The sequence below is a fragment of the Miniopterus schreibersii genome, assembly GCF_964146895.1.
Source record: "Miniopterus schreibersii genome assembly, chromosome: 19".
Classification (NCBI taxonomy): Eukaryota; Metazoa; Chordata; class Mammalia; order Chiroptera; family Miniopteridae; genus Miniopterus; species Miniopterus schreibersii.
In genome coordinates this window covers 11,692,075-11,718,285 of record NC_138119.1, presented here as the reverse complement: position 1 = coordinate 11,718,285, position 26,211 = coordinate 11,692,075, and the positions used below count along the sequence as shown (strand labels likewise).

Here is a 26,211-nt window from a genome sequence, read left to right as displayed (position 1 = left end):
AGCAGTGTTTAGCTCCCCTCATCCTCAGCCTTTCCTTTCATTTGTTTCTTCCAGAACCATCCTTATTACATACTTCTGTGTCACTGATTTTGCTTATACTCAAAAAGTAGGGCCAAAATAGTCCTAAAACCAAAATGGTTTTTACCATTCCTTTTTTTTTTTTTTTTTTAAGAGCAGCTTCCAGATTATAAGGAGTCTGGAGAAAAGAGCAAATTGCCTTCCTAGAGCCCTTCAAGATTAGCCATTTTGGAAAATGTACTCTCCACCTTGGCTGGTGTGGCTCAGTTGGTTGGCGTGTCCTCCCGTACACCAACAGGTGGTGGGTTCGATCCCCGGTCGGGGCACATACAGGAGGCAACCAATCAATGTTTCTCTCTCTCTCCCCTTCCTCTCTCTAAAAAAAAAAAAAAACAATTAAAAAAAAAAAAAGTACTCTCCTCCCCAAAGCCCGCCCCCACATAGGCATAGACATGGTTTTTCTTTTGGGCAAACCTGCTCATTGAGAAGGGAGGTGGCAAAACCTGTTTGAGGGTGAGGTTACCTCCCTTCCACACCTTGCTCCTTAGAGGCAAGACAACAACAGCTGAGGCAGAGAAAGGGTAGAGAATTGTTGGGGAGCTGGGGCAACCAACTCCCCGAAAACTCCAGGTGTTAAGGAAGGGGACAGATTTGTGAAGATGGGAACCATACAAGAGGCAGAAGAAAAGACATTGGCTCTTGGGTAAGTAAGATCTTAGCTAACTTGGTTAGAAACAAAAAGTGAATAGTCTTGGGACTTTCCCACCATGCAGCTCTTACCAGGTCTAATCTCATGTTCCTAGAGGCGATAAGGCTGTAAGAGAATTAATTTACAGACAAGGGATGGGGGTAGCTGTCTGGGAAGTAGGGGACAGGGAGTCCAGAGTAATTTCCTACTGTGTTTTTTTAAAAGAAAGTTTCTGTATTTTGTGTCTGATAAGTCTGCCCCTATTCCCTGTTTTCTAACCCCCACCCTCCAGAATGGCTATTAGGAAAGCTGACCCAGAACTAAGTTTAGGTCTAGGTTCTCCCCAGCAATCTCTCTTCCCCCTTACCTCCTTCCCCACCCCTCCACCTAGACTGTGGTTTCCCCTGACCACTCCCCAGTATGGTGGAGGAAAGGCAGGCCTGCCTAGGTGCCATCTTCCTAAACTTTGCCCAGTGACTCCTGGGCAGGTCTGTCAGCTTCCAGCCAATTGTAATGTGGAATACTTCCCACCCCTACTGTGTAGGTGGAGCAACTGTCACAGAAGTAAGTAAGATTAACTTTACATACTATCCTTCCTCTGCTCCTAAACCCAACAGTTGGGGTGATCTGTTTTGAGCAAGTGGTGAAGATGATAGAAACATCTGTCAATGAGATGAGTTCTTTTTAAGGCCTGTTCTCTGCTCTGCACCTTAATTACTATTCTTCATGCCAGTGTCTCCTACCTACAATTCAGTTCCCTCAAGACATCTAGTTTGTCTCACGATAATCTTTTCTTCCCGGGGATGGGGGACTATCTTAGGGTCGGGGAGAACGCAGAAGAAGCAGGACTAGGAGCATCCCTGAGACTTGGGGAACTGGAGCTGAAGGAGGAATGGCAGGATGAAGAATTCCCTAGGTAAGGAGGTGAGAGGGAGGTTGGGAGACGGAAGTGATGGTCACAAGTGGAGGGCAGGGGTGGTAAATAGAACTTGAAGTGGGAAAAAGAAAGCAGAGGTAATAAAATCATGGCAGGGAGAGAGAATGGGTAGTTGGATACCTGGCTTGGTGCCTTTAGCCTATACTTTCCCCCCTTTTAATCTTTTTTCCTTCCAGATTGCTTCCTGAAGAGGCTGACTCTTCTGAAGATCCTGATGATCCCCAAAGAGACTCACAGGCAGGTAGGTAAATTAGAACTGAGGCCTCAAATTCTTGATTCTAATCCAGTGGAGGTTCATGCTGCCTTTATCCCTTTGCAGCTTCCCTTGTCCCAAATGTCCCCTGTGTCAGTCCTTCTTTAGATTTCACCCCATATTATCACTTCCATATACAGGAATTCTAACCAACACATCTTTCTATTTTTTGTACCCCTCCCCCCGCCCCAGGTACCCCCAGCACTTTAGCCTTGTGTGGCCGGCGCCACATGCGTAAACGTCTTTCTGCCCCAGAGTTGCGACTGAATTTGACGAAGGGGCCTGGAGATAATGGCTCTTCTCCCACCCTCTCTGTACCTTCCTCTCCTGATGGCAGTTCTGACCTGGAAATAGACGAATTGGAGACACCTTCAGACTCTGAGAAGCTGGACAGTGGACATGAATTTGAATGGGAAGGTAGGAAAAAAACCTGAGGAACGAGCAGGTAGAAGTAGAGGCCCGTGTTAAAGCTCAGGATGGATTTAATGGGACTGAAGTTAGAACTCATAAGGTGGGGACTGAGAGGTAAGGTCAGCAAAATTAATTCTTCAGAATGAAAAAGTAGAGCCTAGAAATCCAACGTGAGGGTAGTCAGTAGAGGAGGGTTGGGGTCCTTTGTTTATCAAGGAAAGCTATTGAACGACTGTTGCATGCCACCACTGAGCTAGAAACGGAGTTATAAAGATCAATGAGATAATTCCTACCCTAGAGAATCCTCCATTTAGTAAGAAATAAATATATATACAAATAAGTGTAGGCAAAGGTTCTGCTCTACATGTGTACAGGGTAAGCGTAGGCAGGGGGAAGGAGAAGGTCAGTTCTGTCTAAGACTTCACAGAGGAGGTGACTGTGCAATTGTTTATCGGGTACTTGGAGAGGTATTCTAGCTGGAGGAAGCAACTTGGACTAGAGCATGGCGTGTTGGGGAACTCAAGGATTAAGCATGACTACTTAGATATTAAGGAAAACTGTTTCTGCTCTACTCACAACACTTCTGACAACAGCTGTGTGGGTTTTCCCCACATCAACCAATTCTCCAACTCTCCAGACACCAACTAGGTATCTAAGATTCAGTTATGACACTAACTGCCTGGACTAAGCGCAGAACCCAGAGGTTAAGAGCTCAGTCCCCCAAGACCGACGCCCCTCCCCCCTCTTTGGACACCAGTCACATGTGCAGGTTGTCACCTGCGCTTCAGACCAACTGGCTACCCACTGCCCCCTTCTCAGGTTCCATAATTTATTAGAATGGTTCACTAGATCTCAGGAAAACAAGATGAATTACATCTACAAATCTGTAGATGAATTACAGATTTATTATAAGAGGATACAACTCAGGAACAGCCAGAAGGAAGAGGACAAGGTATGTGGGAAGGGGTGTGGAGCTCCCATGCCCTCTCCAGGCACAGCACCCTCCTAGCGCCTCCATGTGTTAACTAACCCAGAAGGTCTTCATACATACCCCTTTGGTTAGGGTTTCTATGGAGGCTTCATTATGTGGGCATGATTGATCAAATGGCTGTTAGTGATGAACACAACCTCTAGTCTCTCTCCCCTCCCCAGAGTTCCAACCTTCTAATCACATGGATGGTTCCCCTGGCAACCAGCCACTCATCCTTAGGGGCTTTCCAAAGTCACCTCATTAATATCAGCCCATGGTTTGAAAGGGGCTTGTTATGAATAACAAAAGATACTCCTTTCACCTTTTTCATTAGAAGCTGTCCCCGGAGCCAGGGCCAAAATAACAACAAAATATTAGTATATCATAATATCAGTCAGATATGAAGGGCTCAGAGGTAGAGCGAGAATGACAAAAGATAGTGCTATGTTGAACAGGCAAGGTCAAATTATGGAGATCCTCGCTGCCATGCTAATGAGTTTAGATTTTATCTTACAGGCAATAGGGAGTCATTGAATGCTTTTAATCAAGGGAATGACATGATCAGATTTCCTTGCTCTGAAAATATTGGAAATAACCTAAAGACCCTTCAGTAGGGTATTAATGCTATTATGGTGCATCCATACAACGGAATACTAAGTACTAGGCAACTATTTTTTAAGATGAGGCAGCTCTTTCTATTGCGATGAAAAGATCTTGCAGAATTAGTGGGCATATTATATTGCCATTTCAGTAAAGACGGTAGGGGAGAACAGAAAGCTTGCTCTAGTGGTGGTATGGAGGGTGGAATGGAGGAAAACAGAATAAAGGCAGGGAGGCCACTTAGGAGGCTCATACTAAGGCCATGTGAGAAATGCTAAGAACCTGAACCAGGACTAATAGTGGAAAGAATGATAAGAGAATGTAATGGAGGTAGATGAAAGAGGATCTGGCGTCCAGTTGGCTTGAGGGCTGATAGAGAAGAGTCTCGGATGATGTACAGTTTTCCCTCTCAGGAAGCTAGATGGATGGGGTCCTCAAGGAAGGAAATATGGGAGAGAGGAGGAAGAGCATGACTTTGAGTTGCACTTTGTGTCTGGTGACTTGGAAATGACAGAGACAAACAAAGTGGAGATGTCCAGTCTAGGCATTTAGGGACATGGGTCTAGAATTGGAGAGAAGCCTGGGTTAAAGAGGCAAATTTTGGAGTCATCACTTTATTGGTGGTAACTGAAGACGGGAATAGGTGAGCTCACTCAAGGAGAAGCATGGAAAGAAAGAAAGAATCCAGAAAAATACTGATACTGGCAAGGGCCATCGACCTACCATAATGCAAGGTTACCTCAAGGTCACTGTCTAGTGAAAAAGTGAGGATGGTGAGTCACAGGAAACAGAAACCAGCAAGGGTTTGGGTGTATTGAACAAACTAGGGCTAGAATCATGGGGAAAAATTGAGGAATGAGAAGTTGGAGTAATAAACTCCAGGAATCTGGGGATGTTACCAGATACTGAAGGTGTGTATCCTGCCCTGCTGATCCTTCCCCATCCCTCTCTTTTAGATGAGCTGCCCCAGGCGGAGGGTCTGGGGGCGAGCGAGGCAGCTGAAAGGCTGGGCCAGGGTTGTGTGTGGGATGTGGCTGGAGAAGACGGTCATCGCTGGAGGGTGTTCCGAACAGGGCAGCGGGAGCAGCGAGTGGACATGACTGTCATTGAGCCCTATAAGAAAGTCCTGTCTCATGGAGGTAATGGCTAGCATAAGTGGAGGGGTAAGACCTGGGACTTCTGGAGTTAAATGCCTAAGCTGGAAACTCAGTTACTGGGTTCACAGTCCTTCTGTAACTTCCAGAGACCCTCAGAGTCCCTCAACCTAACATGTCTGTTGATGCACATTTGCTGACTGAATGAATTTTCCCTTATCCTGCCCAGGTTACCATGGTGATGGCCTCAATGCTGTCATCCTCTTTGCTTCCTGTTATCTACCCAGAAGCAGCATCCCCAACTATACCTATGTCATGGAACACTTATTTAGGTGAGATGGAGGGCCTGAAGGGCTCCAGGGTGGATGTTAGGGAGGGAAAAGTAGGAAAGAAACCCCTTCTTGATCGGTAGCTGATGGTAGAGTCTATAGTAATTCCATCTCACTCCCCACAACCCCAAACACATGCCTATCCTGACAATTTTGTCCCCCCAGGTATATGGTGGGAACTCTGGAGCTGCTGGTGGCTGAAAATTATCTGCTTGTTCATTTGAGTGGAGGCACAAGCAGGGCCCAGGTTCCACCTCTGAGCTGGATACGCCAGTGTTACCGGACTCTAGATCGGCGGTGAGCCTCAGAACAAGGGGGCCTCTCTTAGCTTTTTCTTTTCCATCTTTCCATTCTTTCTACTGCCATTAAGTTCTTCCCCTTTTTTGTCCCTCTACACCCCTTTCCAAGCCTGTCCTCTCTCTTGGGGTCAGAGAAGTCAAATTTCAAATCTTGCCTTTGCCACTTACCAGTTATGTGACTTTGGATTTTGGAGGTTTTTTGTGTGGGGCTTTTTTGTTTTGTTTTGTTTGTGTGTTGTTGTTTTTTAAACATATCTTTATTGGTTTCAGAGAGAGGGAGAGAGAGAGAGAAAGAAGCATCGATGATGAGAGAGTCATTGATCGGTTCCCTCCTGCATGCCCCCTACTAGGGATCGAGCCCGAAACCTGGGCATGTGCCAGCTGGGCTTGTTTTTTTAATCAGCTGTGTGACTTTGGACAAGTCCCTTAACCTTTCTGGGACTCAGTTTCCTTATTTGCAAAATGGCAATGAGAATACCTTTGCTGCTGGGTATTTGTGGAAATCAAGTAAATCAGAGTGGCGTATTGCAATTAAAAGAATGGGAGCGCCCGGCCGGCGTGGCTCAGGGGTTGAGCATCAACCTAGGATCCAGGAGATCGAGATTCAATTCCCAGTCAGATTCAACATGCCCAGGTTGCAGGCTCAATCGCCAGTAGGGGGCGTGCAGGATGCAGCTGATCAATGACTCTCTCATCATTGATGTTTCTCTCTCTCTCCCTCTCCCTTCCTCTCTATGAAATCAAGAAAGATGTATTAAAAAAAGAAAGAAAAAAAAAGAATGAGAGTTATGTCCTGGTTGGTGTGCCTCAGGTTAGAGCATTGGCCTGTGCACCAAAGGGTCCCAGGTTTGATTTCTGGTCAAGGGCACGTACCTGGGTTGCAGGTTCGATCCCCAGCCCCAGTCAGGGCATGTGTGGGAGGCAACCAATCAATGTGTCTCCCTCACATTGGTGTTTCTCTCCCTCCCTCCTTCCCTCCCTCCCTCCCTCCCTCTCTCTCTAAAAATCAATGGAAAAAAATTTCCTTGTGTGAGGATCAACAACAACAACAAAAGAATGGCAGTTAGACCCAGTTGCCAAAAAAATCTAGAACTTAGAGAAGTGAAGGAAGTTAAAGTAAAGAATATAGTTCACCTGATCTTCAGGCATGAAGGTGGGAGAAGAAACAGAATGCTCTCCTGTTCTTCAGGCTAAGGAAAAACCTGCGCGCCCTGGTAGTTGTCCATGCTACATGGTATATGAAGGCATTCCTGGCACTGCTTCGGCCCTTCATCAGGTACTAGCTCTGGGGACAAGGACTTCCTTCCTTCCACTTCTTCCCGTTTTTTTGTGGTGGTGGTGTTTTTTTGTACAAAATATTACAGATGTCCTTTTTTCTCTCCAGTGACCCTGCCTCACCCACCCCGTTTTTTTTAATGAGTTTATTTGAGCCAAATTGATAGCATAAGCCTTAGAACAAGGTCTCAAATGCTCCCCCCTTCTTCCCATTTTCAAAATCAAGATTAAGAAGAACTTGCCCCACCCTGGCCCTTTCTAGCCTTTTAACCACTCTCCACATGTTCCATTTCCCTTTGTAAGGGTCTCCAGGAGCCCTCTTCCCAGTATACAGCACATGGTTTATCCCCTCTTTTCAGTTCCAAGTTCACACGAAAGATTCGTTTTCTGAACAGCCTGAGAGAACTGGCCCAACTCATCTCCTTGGATCAGGTCCACATCCCTGAAGCTGTCAGACAGTGAGTCCTGAGCTTAAGGATAAAGGTTTGGGGTGGGATGTGTAAAGCCAGTTTCCATTTTCTTAATGCCTTGGGGGAGATACAAAGGAACTAAAAGCCAGAGGCCCTGCTTTTAGATGTTTCAAGGTACCTGAGAAAATATGCACATACCCAGAGAAGAAATTAAGGACACTACTGTATCCAACAAGAACAAATTGAAACACTGGACATATAAGTTCGGAGGCAACAAGGCATAAAGGAATGATCACAGCACAGACTTTAAAGGAGATTCAGACCCGCGCTAGAAATTAGAAAGGGATGTGTTTGTTGGCAGTAAGCTGGAGAGACTATCCGTTTGGGGAGGGGTGCTAGGGATAAAGGATCCTCAATAATGAGCAACTCAAGCACCCAGTCTTCCAATTCACCTGGCTTCTCTCCCCAAACTGGTGAGTAAAACCCAGGCCCTGCCCTGGCTGGGTGGCTCCGTTGGTTGGAACGTCATCCTGTGTGGATTCAGTTCCTCATCAGGGCACATTGCAGGTTTAATCCCTAGTCAGAGCATGTGTGGGAGGCAGCCGATTCATGTTTCTCTCTCACATCGATGTTTCTCTCTCTCCCTCTCTCTCTGAAAAATCAATTAAAAAAATATAGATATAGATATAGATATAGATATAGATATAGATATAGATATAGATATATAAACAAACAAAACCCACCCAGGCCCTGCTCCTGTACTACTTGTTCTTCTCTCTCCTAGGCTGGACCACGATCTCCATGGCTCAGAAAGGACCTAGCATTTAGGACTGGAATAAAGGGCCTTAGAACCAAGCAAAGATATCGATCTGCCTACACCTTAACCCCAGAAACACCTAAGCTGTTCTGTAAACCATCTCATCCTCAACCCCAGTACCCCTGGATCTTTACATCTCAATGTGGTGTCATTCCTTCTGTGACCTTGCCTTCAGAGCTGGGGGTTTTGAGGGCTGGAACCTGATCTGGTTGGTGGCTTTCATTTCAGCACGTAGTGGCATTTTGCATGGGAAAGTGCAAAGCTGTGGGTCTTAGTCCTGCTTTAGCTGTAGAGCCCTGGGCAGTAACTACATCTCTGAGTCATTTTCATCATCTTGAAGGAAGGGGCTGAGATCCTTCCCACCGGGGGTATTCGAGCAGTCCTGAAGGCGGGGCGCTGTGGGAAGGGCAGGGCTTTCCTGAGCACAGCCAGCCCGCCTGCTGGGAGCCAGGCGGGAGCCCCCTCCCGCAGCCCCGGAGATCTGCTGTGTGCCCCGCTTTCCTCCCCAGTCCCGCGTGCTGCCTGTGAGCCCGGGAAGGCGCGCTTTCGAAATCTTTCTCTAGTCGATTCAGATGTAGCGGTTAATAAATTGCGAGAGATTTAAGCTGTGAGCCAAGGAAGTGAACTGCTCTTTCCCCAGCACCTTACATCACAGTCCGTCGGTCTCGGAGTTCTCGCTGCAGGGGCTCCCGAGAATTTTCTGCTCAGCCCCTGGGGCTGCGGGCCCGGAGGGCCTGGGGGAGGGGAGGGGCGTGGCGCGCGTCGAGCCCCGCAGCGGGCCTCGGTTCTAACGACCCGGTGGGTGGGTCGGTCGAGAGCGGAAGGGAGAGAAAGTAGGAGCCCGGCCTCCGTCACTGGCCTGCCTCCCAGCCCCACACCGTCCAGCCCCATGGCCCCCGCCGCGGGCGCGCTGCTCTGGGCCCTGCTGCTGAGTCTGGGGACCCGGGCGGCGGCGGGGGCCCAGGGCCTGACCTCAGCCGGGGTGCAGCCAGTCAGTTTCCGCTCCAGGGGCCAGATGACCCGCAACTACCGGTCCTCCCCCAGGACCGGTTTTCCCCCGAAGAGAAGGGTAATAATGGAGGACGAAGATGACGTCGTGGCCACTGCCGACCGCCTGGCCGGCCCCGCCGTTAACGAGCTCCTGGCCTCCACGGTGTCCTCGGACATCAACAGGTTGCGTTCGTGGGAGCAAGATGAGGATGGGTCTTTGGAGGAGGGGGTTGTGATTAACGCCAATAAGAATAACAGCGATTCAGAGATTGCCAATAGATTTCTCGTTAGTACTACAAAGAAGAGGCTCAGCTCAAGGTTTAAAGCCAATATCCAGGAGCCAGAATACAGGCTGGCCACGAGCCTGCCGCCCCGCACCTGGAAATCTGCCGATCCTGTGGAGCACCCGCTGCTGCCGGACACCACCAGCCTGACCCAGTGGTCAACAGCAGGATCCACGCCCAGGCGCTGGTCACGACACTCAACCACAGCCATGCCACCTCCTGAGGACCTGCGGCTGGTGCTGATGCCCTGGGGCCCGTGGCACTGCCACTGCAAGTCGGGCACCATGAGCCGGACCCGGGCCGGGAGGCTGCAGGGCCTTTCTGGGCGCCTTCGAGTTGGGGCACTGAGCCAAGTCCGAACAGAGCACCGGCCTTGCACCTACCATCAATGTCACTGTGATCGCCGCAGTGAGGAGTGCCCCCTGGACTCCAGCCTCTGTTCTGAGACCAGCTGCCTCAGTCAGTCCACCACCCCCACCCCTACCCCCGTACCCCGCATGGGCACCAGACTCAGACCCACATCCCCCATGCATTTTTACAGCCCCAGTCCCAGCCCCGCTTTTGAGTTTTGGAGACGGGTCAGGATTGGGCTGGAGGATATTTGGAACAGCCTCTCTACAGTGTTCACAAATATGCAGCCGGTAAGTGTTTGGTGATGAGCCAGGATCTTTGTTGATAGATCTGAAAAGTCCTGAACCAGTCGGTGTGCTTGCATGAACTGTTACTTATCTGTTTGGTTACTGATTCATAATATGCATTGGCTTATTCACGTTATTGTTGGCCATGGATTCCACCTGTTACATCTTGAACAAATGCTTGGTCAACATGTATTATTGGTCATCAGGTGATAATTGACCAAATTAAGATTGTAGATATGTAAATTTTTTTTTTTTAAATATGTCTTTATTGATTTCAGGGAGAGGAAGGGAGAGGGAGAGAGAGAGAAACATCAATGATCAGAGAGTCATTGATCGGCTGCCTGCTGCATGCCCCTCACTGGGGATTGAGCCCGAAACCTGGAAATCTGTGCCCTGATCGTGAATCGAACCGAGATCTCCTGGTTTATAGGTTGATGCTCAACTGCTGAGCCATGCCGGCCAGGCTGAAAAGAATTCTTGATGCAGATAATTAATGGATATGGAAGATAATTAAGTTTTCGGCTTATTAATGCAGTTTAACAATAACAACAGCCAATATTTGAGGTCTTGCTATGTGCACTTTACCTGGATCCAACAGCCTTATGAGGTATTAATCCCTTTACAGCTGAAGAAATGGGGGTTTATAAAGCTAGTAAGTGGCAGTCACAGCAGGATTTAAACCAGGTTTGACACTAGTGCTGAAGCTCTTAACTACCACTATCCCCAAGAACTCTCCTGGGATTATTCTCAGCAAGCTAAGAATTCTTAAGGAGGGACAACCCTCTGCTTTACCAAAAGAACTACCAAAGGCTCTGATTGACCTGATAAAATATTCTCAATTGATAGGATAGGACCTTTGGGGGAGAGGACAATAAAATGTATACATGGTCATTTTGATGGTTTGTTTTGTCTTTCTCCTTGTGTGTCCACTACCATTATTCAATATAAAAAAGCATCATTAGGGGGTGGTAGTGTTGAGGGAATGAGGGTTTGTGGGGAGAGGGAGATGAAGCATTGAAAAATGAAATAGATGTCATTATAATATTTCCCCTGTTCTCTATTTTGTTTTCTTACCCAGATAGACAGAAACCAGAGGTAATGGCCACTTGATCAGCAAGAAGAGGTGTCAGCATCTCAACCTCTCCTCCCCTTTCAATCCCAGCACCCACTGGGTATTTTTAGTACAGAAAAACAAAACTAGAAAAAACGTTGTTTTGTCTTGTGTCTTTTTACTGAGGTATCTGAGGGAGGAGAGACCAGAAATCTTGTAAAACTGAACTGGGCAGCGGGCAGCATCTGGCTTGGGCCCTTCCCATCCCCCAGGATAAAATGGTGGTTGTTCATCGTACTCATTTCCAAAGTTGTTTTTAAACAAGTACTTATTTTGAAAAAGCTCAGATAAATGCCAAGCAGGAGTTTAGTCCTTATGATGGTGGTCTTGGCTTCATAAACTTAGCCGCCTTTTCTCCTCAGAAAGGGTAATGATACAAAATCCCACATTAGCCACTTTCTAGGAGTTACCTTCATCAGCCATATCTACTGTTTAACCCAACATACACCCGTAGTGATTACTCTGTGACTATTTTGCTAAAACTTTTTATTTGAAAAATGTATTTAGAAGTCCAACAAATTTTCAATATAAATTATGACTCTCAAACCCATTCCCATCACTCTAAATATTGTTAAAGTGATGGTAGCACACACATTAGAGAAGGTAGCTAAAGGAGAGAGAACCAAGGAAAAAACTCTTCAAAGCATTGGCATAAGAATAAGGCTAAAGATCAGGGTGACCAGAGATTTCAGGAGCCCCCATCTTTCCACCCGAGCCTGTCAACCCTTCAGATCTAGTAAAACCCCACGCTATTGAGCTACTTCAGGGCAACAAGATGAGCTATTGTCAGAGCAACTAGTTTGACTGGAACAGCGTAAATTGGGAATATCTCTATGAGCAACCTTAGACCCTGAAAAACTTTAGGAAATAGACTGAAACTTGAAAAAATTAGAACCTCAGTCACTGTAGGTGGGGGCAAACTGCATGGATGGTGGCATCAGCAGAGTGGATCCTCATTCCCACATTCCTGCCCCCCACTATCACCAAACAGAATGCTTGCGGTTACTGAGTTACTGAGACCCCTGCCTTCCGGACACAGAGCAGGCAGGAGCTCATCTGTCCTGCCTTCCTAATCTTCCTGTAAGGAAGGGGCCAGAACAAAAAACACCTGAGAAAACTGAAAGTGTCTAAAGGCCCTGCTCCTCCATTACTTTCCCACCTAAAGCAGACTCTTCGGCCAGGTGGAGAGTGGGACCTGTTCTTCAGACAAAACTCCCTGAGTCTTATTTGTGTCTGGTTCCAGGACTAGGAAATAGAAATAGAGCTTAAAATTTGGGGAGGACAGCACTGGGGTGTCTGCGACTCTACTGCTTTTCTCTCCTTCCTTCCCCAATCCCACCACTGCAGGAACCTCTCCACTGAGCAAGGGAGAAGCATCGTACTTGTTCATCACAGAAACAACCCACTCAAGCACGAGCAACACAACGAATAAAGGATTGCTTGGAGACTATGTGCAGCCCTATGAAGCCTACTTTACAGGGGGTCTAGTTCATCAAGCCTCAGGCTTAGGATAATGGGATGGGGGTAGGGTGTGGGATAGAAATCATTTAAGAGAAAAATATGTTGACTCCAGAGCACTCGCTCTCACCTGGGGGTGCTTTTGCCCCCTGGGAGGCACTTGGCAAATGTCTGGGGACATTTTTGGTTGTCATAACTAGGGTGGGCCAGGGATGCTGCTAAACACTCTATAATGCACAGGACAGTCCCCCACTACTAAGAATTATCCAGCCCAAAATGTCAAAAGTCTCCAGACTGAGAAACCTTGCTCTGAATGTCTCCCTGCTCCCAGGTTGTGAGGATCATAAGATTCCTAAACTCACAGATGATCGTTTTCAACCAATTTATCTCCCTACCTCCCATCCTCAATAATCAGGAAGGAAGTCCACTCAGACATAACTCCTAGTTTTGCTACATTCTGGGCTTCTCTCCAGATCCTTCTTCCTCCTCTCACCTGGGCCAGCAGGGAGGTTGGCAGAGGGCAGGGCAGGTCCCCGAGACCTAACTGGAATGTCATCAGGTTAAGATCCATCTCTTACCTTAGGTCTTACTCAATGGGAAACAGTAAGTTTCTAACAGGGATGAGGTTAAGGACAGAGGTAGTAGTGGGATGAGCATAATTAAGAGAACTCATCTTAAATTTTTAATTTAAGAAAAGGAAAGATACTGGGGAGTTAGAGGCCTAACTAGAGAAAGATGCTGGTATTGGCAGAGAGATTAAAAAGTTGTAAGCTTAAGGTCTGAGATTTAAAGAGAGTAGACTAGGCAGTGGTCAACCTCCCAGGCCCCGCTTGACGTCTGCTTCAGGTCATTCCAGGAGGAAGGAGAAGGGCAGGGGAGGTAGGGAGCTTTTTAGCAAAGCCAGCTTCAGCTTGGTAACCTCACCCACCTGCCAGATAAGGAGTTCCAGGTTAATAGTTTAAAAACAGGTGGCACCCAGACCGTCATTCAGGAGAAGGGAACTCATTCCAGGTTTCCAGAAACTCCTATTTCAGATCTGAGAGTGTCCAGGGCTTCAGCTGAGCTCCTCTGGCCAACCAGTAGTCACTTGGTCAGTCCTGCTGCCTTGACCCCATCTCCAGGAGGGGCTATAGCCAGAGGGAGTAGAGGGAGTCCAGCCCCCAAGCCTTTTGAGGCACTATCAGGCAGATAAGGAAAAAAGGGGCCCTGGGGACACTGGTTCTAGGAGGGATCTGGTGGGGGCAGCATCTCTTCTGGGCTGGGCACAGAGTGGAGACTTCATACAGCAGAACCTGATTTTAAAAAAAAGAAAAAGATTAGCCTCAAAAAAAACCAAGGCCTCAGGGAGAAAGGCATCACATAGTGCTGACTATTTTCATAGTGTGCTTTTTTCCCTATTTCTGTCTGCACATCCCTTTCTCTCTGCTTTACTGGATCCTACATTACTAACTCTCCCAGGCTAGTTCTTCCTTCCCGCGATTCCCATTCTGGCAGAGGATCAGGGTTCTAAGGCAGGGCATCAGCAGGGGCTGGCAGGTACTGGAGGTGCTGGGTGGCTTTCGCTAATCACTCACCATTCCTGTTGGAGCTACAAGCCCCTAGAATTGCTCCATGGCCTGTCTCGGTTTCCCTTGGATCTCATCTGCTCCTGAACTGCACCTGTCTGTGAAAAAGCAAATGTGAAACTCTCTCCTAAGTCTTCATGTCTCACAGTAAGAGATCTCCCCTGTGCCCTTCATGGAAGAGGTTGACCCCATCTCCTTGACAATAAAATCACATGGAAGGGTTAAAATTAATCACCATTTTTCTAAGGGAGGTCTCAATGCCTCCCTTCACACTGACCTTTGTGAGGATGAGATAAAAATTAGTCTTTTACACCCTGGCTGGTATGGCTCAGTGGGTTGGAAAGCTGTCCCATACACCAAAAGGTCTCAGGTTCGATTCCCCGTCAGAGTACATGCCTGGGTTGTGGGTTTGATCCCCCATCAGGGCCTGAGGCAACCAATGGATGTTTTACTCTTCCTCCCCCTCTCTCTCAAATTAATAAAAGCATGTCCTTGGGTGTGGATTAAAAAAAGTCTTTTACTAATAAGATTCTCTCCCAAAGGATCCTATCATAGTTATCTAAGTTTTGCAATTGGTGAAAAGACTCCTTCACTATCTCCAGGTCCATTTCCCTTATTTTGAGAGCAGAAATACATATTAGATGTTATTTAGGACAGAGGTGCTCAGCCTTTTTCCTGCCCCAACACTCCCAACCACAAGATGACTTACTGTGGCACCAAGACAGCAGTTCTTAATGAATAGGAGGAAGGGATATGGTTTTTGGAAAAAGCCATCCAAGTAACGCTTAAAGACATATATACCCCCCATTCCAATGAATAATATTCTGGTAACTGTAAAGATGATGGAACGTAGGCCAGAGACCTGAAATGCCAGGTCCCAGGTTTACACAACTGGTGACCAAGACTAGAATCCTAGCTTCTTACTTCCTCATCAAGTATTCTGTTATGACCCCTGCTTGAACTTTCAAAGAGGAACAGTTCTAGGCCACAACCCCATATCAAGCTGTCCCCATTCCCTTATTACCATGGCAAGTCCATCTCCGGCCTCCATCTCCCCAGAGCCAATGTGAGTCAGGTGGACAAAATTCATTGGTTCCCCAATCATGGTCCGGTCGATCCGTCTCCTCTTCTTCTTCTGCTTGGAGAAAATAGGGGAGTTATGTCTGAAAGTCCCTCCTGCAGTCACAGTGGAGGAAGGAAAAAAAAGAATCTTGAAAACCACTAAAGGAGGAGCTAAGAGCCTGATAGGAAAGGGGCTATGGCAATATAATAGGGAAATAAATCACTACAGTATGGAAGGCAACGCTGGAACAACAGACAGACATAGGCAGTTGGGGAGGGCAGAGACCTGCAGAGTGAATAGTGGACAAAGAAAGGACATGTCAAAGTCACCTCTGGGCTGATGAGGAAACAATGGGGAAAGCTGACAGGTATAAGCTCCACCTACAACCCCCATCCAACTCAAAATATACAGGAACAGGAAGTGATAGGACTGCTCACTTCTTTCGTCCCCCAGTCCCCCTTTACTCTAGTGCATACCTGCCTGGCCACAGAAACTATCCTGACAGAGAGGGAGACAAGAAGTGTGCTTTTCAGACAGCAGATCCTAGATGGTGTGTCTACATCACAGTATACGGTAACTGATTTCTCAGTGTGCAGGGGTAGGGGTAGGGGTGGGAAGACTCACCGGCTGGGGTTTCTCTACCACGCAGCAGCCCAGTTTGTGCCAAAATTCACTCATGTTCCCTGATGGTTCCAGTTTCACTCCTCTGCCAGAGGCCCCAGAGGGCTCTTGCTCTGGTGCCTTGACCGCCCACTCTTCACTCCCTTCAGGCGTTACAATACCCTGGGTTCACTCAGCAAGACGGGGCTAGAGAAAGTAGAGTCCTCAGAACCCTTGGCTGATCAGTAAAGGTCAATGTCTCAGACCCTGAGAAGCTGGCAGGGCCAGAGAGTGAAGCGGGCAGGCAGGTACAAGGTTACGTCTTCCTCAAGCTTGGAACCCTGGATGAGCAGAAAGGAGAGAGAAGAAAGGTTAATAAGAAATTCCTCCGTCCTTGAGAACCTCCTAATGAACCCAGAATTTGTTCTCCCTTAAAATCCCTAGTTCTGTACCCAATACTAACATCCTCCAAACATAAGAACCTCACAGTTTCACTCTCAGAGAAAGGAAAAGAACCAAAGGACACCAAGGGGTTAAAGAGCAGTAGCTGCTGGTATCAAGGGAGAGGAAAGGGGCTAGAAGCAGTTAGGATGAGAGGATGGGAGGGAAACCAAAGGATAGTGGCAGAAATTAGCAAAGTTTAGGGGGTACTACAAGCTCTACCCCCTTTCTCTCTGGGTTTAGGGCAGAAGGGGAAGGGCATTTAAGTGACTTTGAAGAGGAAATGGTGGTTTTTTGTTCTCACAAACAAGGCCTCCACCCCTGTCCCTCCCTTTTTCCTCACCTTACCCTGAACACCTAGATTTTCTTTAAGACTTTGACCACCCAAGTCCTAGGTGACTAACTTTAGCAGGTTGATTCTCAAGAAAGACTTTCACAGTGAGAAATTCTTCCCTCTTCTTTCTATTCCCTGCCCTTGTTCCTCCTCACTTCCCTCAACTGAGATCCAACCCCTCCCAAAGACATTGAGCAGTTCCTTTACTACTTGACCTTGAGATCATTCCTCAAGGCTGTACACACTGTTTCTGTGTGTCCTGTATCACTCACTGCATTCCTGCAGGTGCACCTCTGTTTGCACATATGTGGCATGGCCGTATCTCCCTGTGTGTCATATAGATCTGTGCACAGGTTGCAGGTACATGTGCCAGGTATCTTCTGTCCCATGAGAAATTTTTTTCCAGCATCCCCACCCTCTTCACATGTCCTATCGTGCCACTTTGCTCTGCGCCTGCTTCTCTCCTCCCCTCCTCCCCTCATGCTATGACCTGTTCTCTCCTCCCTCCTCACCACTTCCATTCCCAAGCGTCATCAGCCAACCAGACACAAGGAACTTTCCAAAGCATTAGTGTCCAAGGAAGAACTTTCATTACTGCCAGCCAGGGTAGGGCACACCTGAGTTTTCTCTGTACTCACTGCATTTCCCCAGTCCTATAACACAGAGAACCTCAAAGTTTCCAAACAGGGCAGTTTTATAAATATTATACTTGAGCACAAATATGAATCTTCCTGAGGCCCTAGCACCCTAGACTGATCTAAAAACTAAGTTGTTGTTGTTTTTTAAACAGCCCTGAGATGAGATCACACACACACTGAGATACAGCTTCTAAGGGAGGGAAGGACCCAGGAGTCTGGGCTTTCTCTTACTTCCCTTCCCACCACTGGAGGGGAGGAGTAATGAGAGGGCGGAAGTCAGAATACAGTTGTCCAGAGAAGGGAGCTGTGGTCAATGGGGAAGTCAGTCACAGGGTTTGTAGTGATGATGGTGGCAGCCTGTGGTAAGGGTTGGAGGCAAGGGTGAAGAAAACAATGAAGAATCAGAGGAAACCCCCAACACCACCAGACAGGCTGTACTGAGACTGGACTCTCCCCAACACCCTGCTGCTCAAAGCTGAGTGGACAGAAGTGGATGGTGGGAGGAGAGAGAAGAAAAGAGGGGGAGAGGAGAGAGAGGGAAAGAGGCAGTGCTGGGAACAAGGACCTTTCTGTTCCTTTTCCAGGGACCTGGCCAGAGCTGGGTGGAGGGAAAGTGTGTGTGTGGGACTTGGCATGAAATGACCAATGATGATGAGAAGTGACCAGGAAATTCCATTCCCTAGGACATGGGACATAAGAGTCTCTAAAACTTGGGGGGGGGGGGGTCAGAGTGTGGAGAAAACGGAGCAGGGTGAAATTGGGGGTGAGGGGGGTTGAAGGGGGTGAGGAGAACAAGACCAGAAAAGTGACTGGCTGCCACTCTCATTCTTTAAAATATCTCAGGATTAGGTTGAGGAAAAATGAAGTCCTGAGCTGGTAAGCCCAGGAAGAGGTACGGAATCCACTGCTCACTATTTCAGTCCCACAGTGAAGGGGAGGGGCTGGGAAAACAGCAGGAGGGATCAGAATTAGATCACAAAAGTCCATATTCTGACAGCCAAGTAGCCCTGAGAACCGGGCCTATGCCCCAAATAGGAAAGGTGAATTGGTGCTCCGAAAGACACCAAGGTCACGCTGGGGCTTAATAGCTTCAGAACTATTGGGGAGTGAGCAGGAGAAGGGATGGGAGAAAGATTCCAGGGAGGAAGGATGTACAGAGGTAGTTCCCCGGTCCTGTTCCAGCCCCAAACCGGTTTTCCCGGTCCCGCTGCCTGCAGCCCCAAGGCCTCCAACCCGCTGCCTGACAAGCCGTCACAAGAAGCAGCTGGAGAGAAAGAGAATTAAGAGAATGGAGTGGGCAATAAACCCAGGGCTGCAGCCGGTCCCCCGTGAAGACCTCCAGACAAGGAGAGCTACCGAGCGCCTCTAGAGAAGGAGGGGTAGACCCCACTTTTCAGGCAAATGACAGGCATTTGTCCCAGCACCGATCGTGCCCTTCCCCAGGAAAGGTCTTGTGGGGGCTGAAGATGAAACAGAAGTAGGCCCTAAGCTCCCCCTCAGTATATTGTCATTTCAGTCACACAGACTCCATTTCTGCCGACCCCCCAACTCTACCCAGACATTCTCTGTTCCTCTGAACGCTGAACTAGGATTGGGACCCCTCGGTGAATCTTTCGGACTCTGTCACTGTCCTCCGTGGCTACCTCAGTCTCAGATTTAGACCTTCCAGAACCCAGCTGGGCTCCACTTTGTCTCGCACACGCCACCACCGAGCTCAGTGAGTTGCAGAGGAGACCTCCCCTCTCACCTCCCCCACACCCCAGTCCCCCTGCCCTCCTACTCTTCAGCGGCCTCACCGCGGGCGCCGCCCGAGCGTGGATGGGGCGGGTACTCAGGGGGCTCATCCCTTTTCCCACCGACCCAGCCAGCCCACAGCCGGGACGCCCTCCTCCCCCACCCCCAGCATCCGGTGCGGCGCCGTCGGGCGGGGCAGGCGGGGCGCACCGGCGGCCACCAGCTCCACGGTCTCACCTGCTCTGCTCCGGCATCGAGGCGCCCGGCTGCAGCTTGTGGGGGGCTCCCGCTCCGTGCCCGCCAGTGTGGGGGTTCCCGGACTCGCTCCTCGGTGCGGTGGGGAGCCGAGGGCGGGCCGGCAGAGGTGGGGCTGGCCGAGGGCGGAAACGGCGGCGACGCGATTACGAAACCCGTCCGGCTGGGAGGCGGGCGCACAGCTCCCCCCTGGACTGAGGCGGCGCTGCACCCGGCAGGGCCCGGGGAGGAGGCCTCCGGGGCCCCCGAGGGCCGCCGCCGCTGCTCGGCGCCCTGCGGAGTGTGGGCCCTCCGGTGCGGGCCGGGCACCCAAGCTGGGTCCCCCGGAATCACACGTTCTCTTTGTGCGCCGGGCATTGCGGAGCAAAACGAAGCGGAGCCCCTAAATCCCCCGGACCCTACCAAGTTCCGAGTTTCTCAGACGCACCCCCTCCCCAATCTAATGTGATCCACCCCAAATGGAACGGGGCTCGGCGTATTTACCCGTTAGGAAGGTGGGGAGGCGAGTCGGGAGGAGTAGGGATTGGAGGGAGGGATAGAGAATTTTCCTGATTCTCAAAAACACTTCTTAACCTGAAATCCTTAAATTGGGGGATAAAGGGGCACTTCTCCATTGTTGTCTAGGGTTAAGATTTTTAATCCATAAATCTAAACCCAGAGGACAATTAACTGCTTATTCAGTTAGCGGGGTGGGGTGGGGTGGGGGGGTGTTGCTGGCCAATAAACCAACGGGGATGCCTCCATCCCGTCTCCCTCCCGAAAGTGCTCTGGCACCTATCGTTTGAATTAGCCGAGTCAGGCAGGGAGGGGCGGGGAGTCCTTCCGCCGGCCTTAGGAGGGGCTGCATTGCAGGGGGAGACGGAGCCGATCGACTCCGCGCAGAGAGCCAGAGGGAGGAGAAGACAAAGCCGGCAAAGCCCCCACTGCTGCCTTTCTCTCCAGCCCAGGGCAGGGACCGGAGCCTCGGGGTCGTCCCTCCATCTTTGGAACACACACTAGTAATTCACTGATAACAGGTAAACTAAACTGAGGGAGGGGAAAAGGGGCTGCAAAGATAGAAGAGCAGCTGCTTCTGGTTAGGATGAGGGCCCCAAAGAAGGATGCGGTTGGGGGACTGACAGTTCAAGAGGAAAGAAGGAGCCGCTATGAACAACGGGTGGTTAATTTGTCATTTGTTCACCGTTTTACATCTCTTGCTCACATCTCCATCCATGCCTTATAATCCTGAACACAGACATTAATTTTTAACAATTTACGTGTAGTTATTTCTAAGCATTTATCTCCTTATTTCAAGTACCTATTTGCCTATAATTTATTGTCCTGTGTATTTTATCTTCAGTCTAGTTATCTCTGTCTTCCTTTCAAGCTATAATTTGTGTGGGGTTTTTTGTTTTGTTTTGATGAATCTCTAGTCCTACTGTACTGCTCTAGCCTCTATTTCCATTTCTTTTTCTGTAGTGTTCTATTGATGTGACTACCCTCACCCCAAACTTGTCTCCATAGGAGGGAGTTTGGGGGAAGGGATATGAGATAATATTGAGATTAATCCTCACCTTTCTTTTAACAGTCCCCTCCCATCTCAAACCTTTGCTCCAAAGAAAGAAGCAGTTTGTGGTAGGAAGGTGGGGGCCTCTGTGTTGGAGAACTATCTGATATTGAATTAGTACAGCCCACAAGAGCGAGGTATAGGGGCAGATTCTGGAAAAGGAATGCTTATTTGCAGCTCAGTGGAATAGGTGGGGGAAGGACATGGCTAATAAAAAAAATCCAAGCCAGAACGAGGCACATATAATGAGGATGCCAGAGTGCTTCCATTCCCCACCATCACCATCCCTGTCCTTCCACCCCATTATGGCAGCATGACACAGCAAGGCCTGGTTCAGTAGACCTTGGATTCCCACTGAGTGTCTGGACAAAGGGTATTTGGGCGTGTCTACGTGGCTCCAAGAGTCTTTTTATAAATATTTGCTAATCAAGCAAATGGGGAAGGGGAAAGAAAGCTAGCTGAAAAGAGACCTCTTGCAAAATTTAGGTACTTGGGAATTAAATTCATACAGTATTAAATTTTAAAATTTCATTATCAATGTAAAGGGTATGTTAGCTTCAATTTTCTGTGTAGTCAATGCTCTTGACTTGATTTTAAATGCTGTTAATGCTTGTATGAGTATCTTTCTAGAATGCATTTGGTACTCTGTACATGTTTCTGAGTCATACCTAGATATTTTAAGTTAATATTTCATGACATTTCCCTTAGTTTTTGTAATTGTCAAGAGAAGCTCTGCCAGATACTCAGGGATCAGACAGCTTTGATACATATGCTGGCTATAAGAACAGGGGTCAGTTTGTCAGAGCTTTTTCCCTTTCTCAGATTCCAGCTTGCTCTCCATGCCTTTTTGCATGTTCCCCATTCAGATCAGAACCATAGGAACAATCAACACCTAACCATTGACGATCTGCTCTTCAGGAACTAAGAATTCTTGCAATTTTGAGAATATTGGTATAGGATTACATAAAGCTGTAGGCAACTATCTATGTACAACACATCCAAAAAAGATCAAACTGGGAATTATGAGACCTGGGTTCTATCCAAACTTGGCTGGGAGGCTTCACAAGTCACTAGATAATTTCTAAGGTGTTTTCTAGTTCTAGAAGTCTATGATACCCCCCTCCTCCCCTTATGATTCTGTTTTTTAAAGAGCCTATTATATTTGCCCAGAATTATACTAAGCTCTCACTGGAGAAAACTGGTAAGGGATGGGATATAAAAGAAGCCAACTATGTAGGCAAATAACTGGTAATATTAGTAAAAAATCCCTGTGGGCAGAAGTAACACTATTGTCTCCTAAGGTTTGCTTCTTAGGATCTCTATAACCCCAGACCTAAGCCCTGGTTAATTGGCTGACAGGTACAACCATTTTTTTGTAACTCTTTCTGTGCACATCTCTGCAAATTATTGTGGAGATGATCAGAGCTGAATATCATAGGATGATGACCTCACCTTTCCAACATGTTCCCACTGTGTCTCAGTTCCTGAATCACACTCCTAGGCAGCTTCTCTGCTTAGGGTTTATTTTGGAACTTGAACCTAAGAAGGAAGAGAGCAACTCAGAATTCGCTTTTAACTTTAAAAACATTGAGTCTACCTACTCACCCCTCCTAAGGCCCCCACACTCAAACAAACATGTTCTAGATTAATGCATTCTTTTCCTGCCTTAGTAGAGACATTTCACATTATATGGGCTGATAGGGTTTCTGTAGGATACTGGTTATCATGTTTTTTTGTTTGTTTTTTAGAAATTTTTTTTTTTGGTTAATTCTGGCCCGAGGATACTTTATTTTTCCATTGTTTTTTTTAGAGAACAAGAGAAGGGGAGGCATCTATGTGAGAGAGAAACATTGATTGGTTGCCTCCCGCACGCACCCCGACGAGGGCCAGGGTTCGAACCTGAAACCCAGGTATATATGCCCGTGACCAGGAATCAAATCCCTGACCCCTTTGGTGCTCAGGCTGATGCTCTGACCTCTGAGCCACACTGGCCAGGGCTGGTTATGTTTGCCTAACATATTTTGGAGCCTATTTTAGGCCACTATTTAGGCATCTCCAGGCCCGATGAGGGTCAATGGAGTGTGTTGGAGGAAGTCCTTTTGAAACGGTTCTATTTTTGGAGGCGGTGGAATGTTCTTTCTGCTCCTTTGGGAACATTTCAGCTAATGTTTCTTGCCCCTCTCTTGGCTAGTAAGCAGCAGGATGGAGGCTGCAGGGAGGTAGAATAGTCATATAACACCAGGGTGTGAGTGGGATGAGCAGAAAAGGTGATAGAAGTACTCATTAAAGTATGGAAAAGTGTGTAATTCTGTTAAAGGACCTTCTCCTTCCAATCTAAACTTTACCTTACTTACCTGGAGTTTCCAATCCATTTGCTTTCACTATCATCAATTATATTCTAGCATTGTGACCAGAGAAAAGAGACCTATTATAGCAAAGGAAAGTTCTTTTAGCACCTGGGTTTTGTTCTGAAGCAGAGGTAGGTGAGAGAGAAATAGATAGGCTGTTAAGGCTTATCTGTGTACTAATAGATGGGAGTGGCAAGGTATTCATTGTATTAAATAAAGAGTGAGGGAAAATTAATCAGCAGCCTTGAATGTCTTTTGTGTGCAAAGCCCAGCACTTGTGAAGAAAGTACAAAGTAGACTGGTTTTTACCCTTGGGGATACTCTCAGTTTCTTGAAGGAGATAAAGACTATCCCTATACTTGTAACAGTGATCTGTAACTCCAAACTAATATAGTCAGATAAAAGTAGAGTGGTAAGTTAGATGCTAGAAGAAATGGGTAGTTGGAGCTAAGTTTAAGGAAATCCTCCTGGAAGAGGTGAGTTTATAATAGGGTTTATTTTTAATTTTAGAGAGGAGGGAGAGAGAGAGAAACAGCAATTTGTTGTTCTACTTATTTATTCATTCATTGGTTGATTTTTTTTTTTTTAGAGAGGTAGGGGGGGCGGGGGGAAGAGAGAAAAACATTGATGTGAGAGAGCACATCAATTGGTTGCTTCCCACAGGCACCCAGACTGGGGCCAGGGATGGAACCTGCAACATTAGGTATGTGCCCTTGACCGGGAATCAAACCCAAGACCCTTCAGTGTGCAGGCCGATGCTCTAGCCACTGAGCCACAACTGGCCAGGGCCATTGGTTGATTCTTGTATGTGCCCTGACTGGGGATCAAACCCACAATTTTGGCATGTTGGAACAATGCTCTAACCAACTGAGCTACCCGGCTAGGGCTATAGTAGGGCTTAGAAGGCAGGGAGGAAAAGAGAAAACCAAACTGTCGTGGAAGCCCTTTTTAGAGGTACCATGACCTATTAAACCAAAGGCAGAAGTTCCGTATTTGGAAACATAATAGGAGTTCAGGGGAAAGATTCCTCTAGGCCCTAGGGACTTGAGTGTAGTCTTGAAACTTGGGTAGTATTTTAAGATGGAAAGTGGAGAGAGTTAAGCAAGTTAGTAATGAGCAGAACTGTAGCAGAGCATGTACCACTACTAGGAAAAATAGGGCCAGATTGTGAAAGGCCTTGAAAACCAGCCTCAAGATTGACTTGAAGCAGTAGGAAGTAAATAAGTCATTCCAAGTTGGAGAGAAGTTAGGAAATAGTAGAAAATGGTAACAGAGGAAGGGTTCCTGAAGCTTACCAGGGAACTTGGGTTATGTATAGAGGCAAATGGGGATGTCAAGATTCTAAGTAAGGAAAGGCCATGGACCACAAAGAGTTTGCTGTACCACGAAGACTGACAAGTGGTTTCTTTCTAGGAAGTTATGAGGGACCCTGTGAGTAGCCAGTACAGCTCCTTTCTTTTCTGGAGGATGCCCATTCCTGAACTGGATCTGTCGGAGCTGGAAAGCCTGGGTCTGTCGGATACATCTACCTACAAGGTCAAGGACAGCAGCGTTGGCAAAATGACGGGGCAAGCGACCGAAATAGAGCAGGAGAAAAGCCCTGAAGGTGATCCCCTCCTTCAGTACAGCACCTTCAACTTCTGGAGAGCTCCCATTGCCAGCATCCACTCCTTCGAATTGGACTTGCTCTAAGCCCAAGATTTCTCTCTCCCACCACCTTGCCCTCATTGTCTTCCCTCTGAAGCCCCTTTCTTTTCCACCTTTTTCCCCTATTAATCTTGCTCTCTCCCCTCCACTGTGTTGAGGTGGTGCTGATGAATCTGCCGGAGTTGTGTTGTATTTATTTATTTATTATTTATTTAATGTATCAGTTTCTCTCAAAAGCCCTCAAGCCACAAAGTAAAGGGTTCAAGCAGTGGAGTACTTACTGGGTCACAGGGATTCCTCCTCCCTACTCCATATTAATTCCAGAAAACAGGCCTGATGGGGGCACCAGAGAGTAGTATAGTAGGGTAAAATGGAAGGATTTCTTTTACCTCATTTTAATCAGCTCTAGAGATTGTTCAAACCTTCCTAATTTCCTGCTCTAGGCCAGTAAACACAAATATTTCTTCAAGAGTTGATAAATACCTTGTAAATTTTAGTTTGAGGTTATCTGTTACAAGACAGTAGGATTTCTAAAAAGCTAAGGTAATAAGACAAACTTGCTGTTTTGATTCTGCTCCTTCTTGTAATATACTCTTTCTCAGAAACTGGGGATAAAGGTATAAAACAAGAGGGAATAATATGTCTTGGAAAATAAAAACAGGGGAAGCCCTGAATCATTTCAAAATAGCCTACTCACTTGACTATTTTGCTCAGTAATTTCTGGGGACAATTACTCAATTTCAAATCTTAAAATGCAATATTGCTGACTATTATGATAATTGGTAAGGTTTTGATTCTGTTTCTAAAAGTCATAGGGTTTGGTCCGTAGTACTTTAGACTTGCCCTCCTGCGTTTGCAATGTATCTTAATCAATGGGCCTCAGGCACAGTTCTTCAGCTACCTTGAGACCATGAAATGAACAATCACATTCTGACCTTCAGCCTGTTCCCACTCCTTCCAAAATTTTTGCTGCTGATTTGTGCTGCCATTTACTCATTTATTTAATAAAGACATTCAATCCCAGGATTGCATCCTAGTTTTCTCTTTCCCCATAGGAAAGCAGTATAGATCTCAAAAGTTAGCCTTGCTTTCACATTCAGCTTATATATTCTTTTCTTTCTAATATTCAACTTTGAGGAAGAACGATTTGAGTAGCCTTTATACACTAAAATGATGAACTTCAGGTTGAACAGGCAGGTAACAAGAAAAAGGGTGAAATCAACTTAAAATGATTTAGGGAGAAAGCTGCGACCAACCATTCTGCTTGCACACTGACCACCCACACATTTGAGGTAGTAATTCTAGCGGCCTCGGGAGGCACCTGTGGCACTTACAGGTGCCTGAGAAAATAAACGAATTCACCCAAATGTGTTATCTGCTTGCTTAAAACTCTTTAAGGAAACACAACCATTTGTACTAATTTACAAGTCGTTTCTGGGTGCCTCCTCTATGAAAGGC

General features: G+C 47.3%; 4 protein-coding genes across 6 annotated transcripts; 3 read left to right on the top strand and 1 right to left on the bottom strand.

Moving 5' to 3' along the window:
• Positions 1–597: 597 nt before the first annotated feature.
• Positions 598–8,711, top strand: BNIPL (BCL2 interacting protein like). Its single transcript, XM_081122359.1, has 10 exons — positions 598–721; positions 1,527–1,622; positions 1,820–1,884; positions 2,089–2,313; positions 4,834–5,016; positions 5,201–5,303; positions 5,466–5,597; positions 6,789–6,875; positions 7,234–7,332; positions 8,069–8,711. The coding sequence occupies exons 1-10, from the start codon at positions 678–680 to the stop codon at positions 8,103–8,105; spliced, it is 1,071 nt and encodes a 356-aa protein (XP_080978485.1). The 5' UTR covers positions 598–677; the 3' UTR covers positions 8,106–8,711.
• Positions 8,712–8,758: 47 nt separating this feature from the next.
• LOC308549573 (protein MENT) lies at positions 8,759–11,620 on the top strand. Of its 2 annotated transcripts, none has more exons than XM_081122358.1 (2): positions 8,759–10,016; positions 11,092–11,361. In XM_081122358.1, the coding sequence occupies exons 1-2, from the start codon at positions 8,991–8,993 to the stop codon at positions 11,110–11,112; spliced, it is 1,047 nt and encodes a 348-aa protein (XP_080978484.1). In that variant the 5' UTR covers positions 8,759–8,990; the 3' UTR covers positions 11,113–11,361. The 2 variants fall into 2 exon arrangements, with proteins under 2 accessions (XP_080978484.1, XP_080978483.1); XM_081122357.1 differs by having other exon boundaries at positions 8,914–10,016; positions 11,096–11,620.
• On the bottom strand, positions 11,594–19,309 carry CDC42SE1 (CDC42 small effector 1). The gene is made up of 5 exons (XM_081122361.1): positions 19,195–19,309; positions 15,835–16,151; positions 15,172–15,282; positions 14,157–14,245; positions 11,594–13,874 (listed from the first exon to the last, which is right to left on the bottom strand). Exons 2-4 carry the CDS (start codon positions 15,886–15,888, stop codon positions 14,171–14,173), a joined length of 240 nt encoding a protein of 79 aa, XP_080978487.1. The 5' UTR covers positions 15,889–16,151; positions 19,195–19,309; the 3' UTR covers positions 11,594–13,874; positions 14,157–14,170.
• A 94-nt stretch (positions 19,310–19,403) lies between these two features.
• On the top strand, positions 19,404–26,176 carry MLLT11 (MLLT11 transcription factor 7 cofactor). Of its 2 annotated transcripts, XR_013997768.1 has the most exons (3): positions 19,404–19,706; positions 20,065–20,228; positions 24,520–26,176. XR_013997768.1 is itself a non-coding variant. In XM_081122360.1 (2 exons), exon 2 carries the CDS (start codon positions 24,526–24,528, stop codon positions 24,796–24,798), a length of 273 nt encoding a protein of 90 aa, XP_080978486.1. In that variant the 5' UTR covers positions 20,139–20,228; positions 24,520–24,525; the 3' UTR covers positions 24,799–25,769. The 2 variants fall into 2 exon arrangements, 1 of the variants encoding a protein (XP_080978486.1); XM_081122360.1 differs by lacking the exon at positions 19,404–19,706 and having other exon boundaries at positions 20,139–20,228; positions 24,520–25,769.
• Positions 26,177–26,211: the final 35 nt, after the last annotated feature.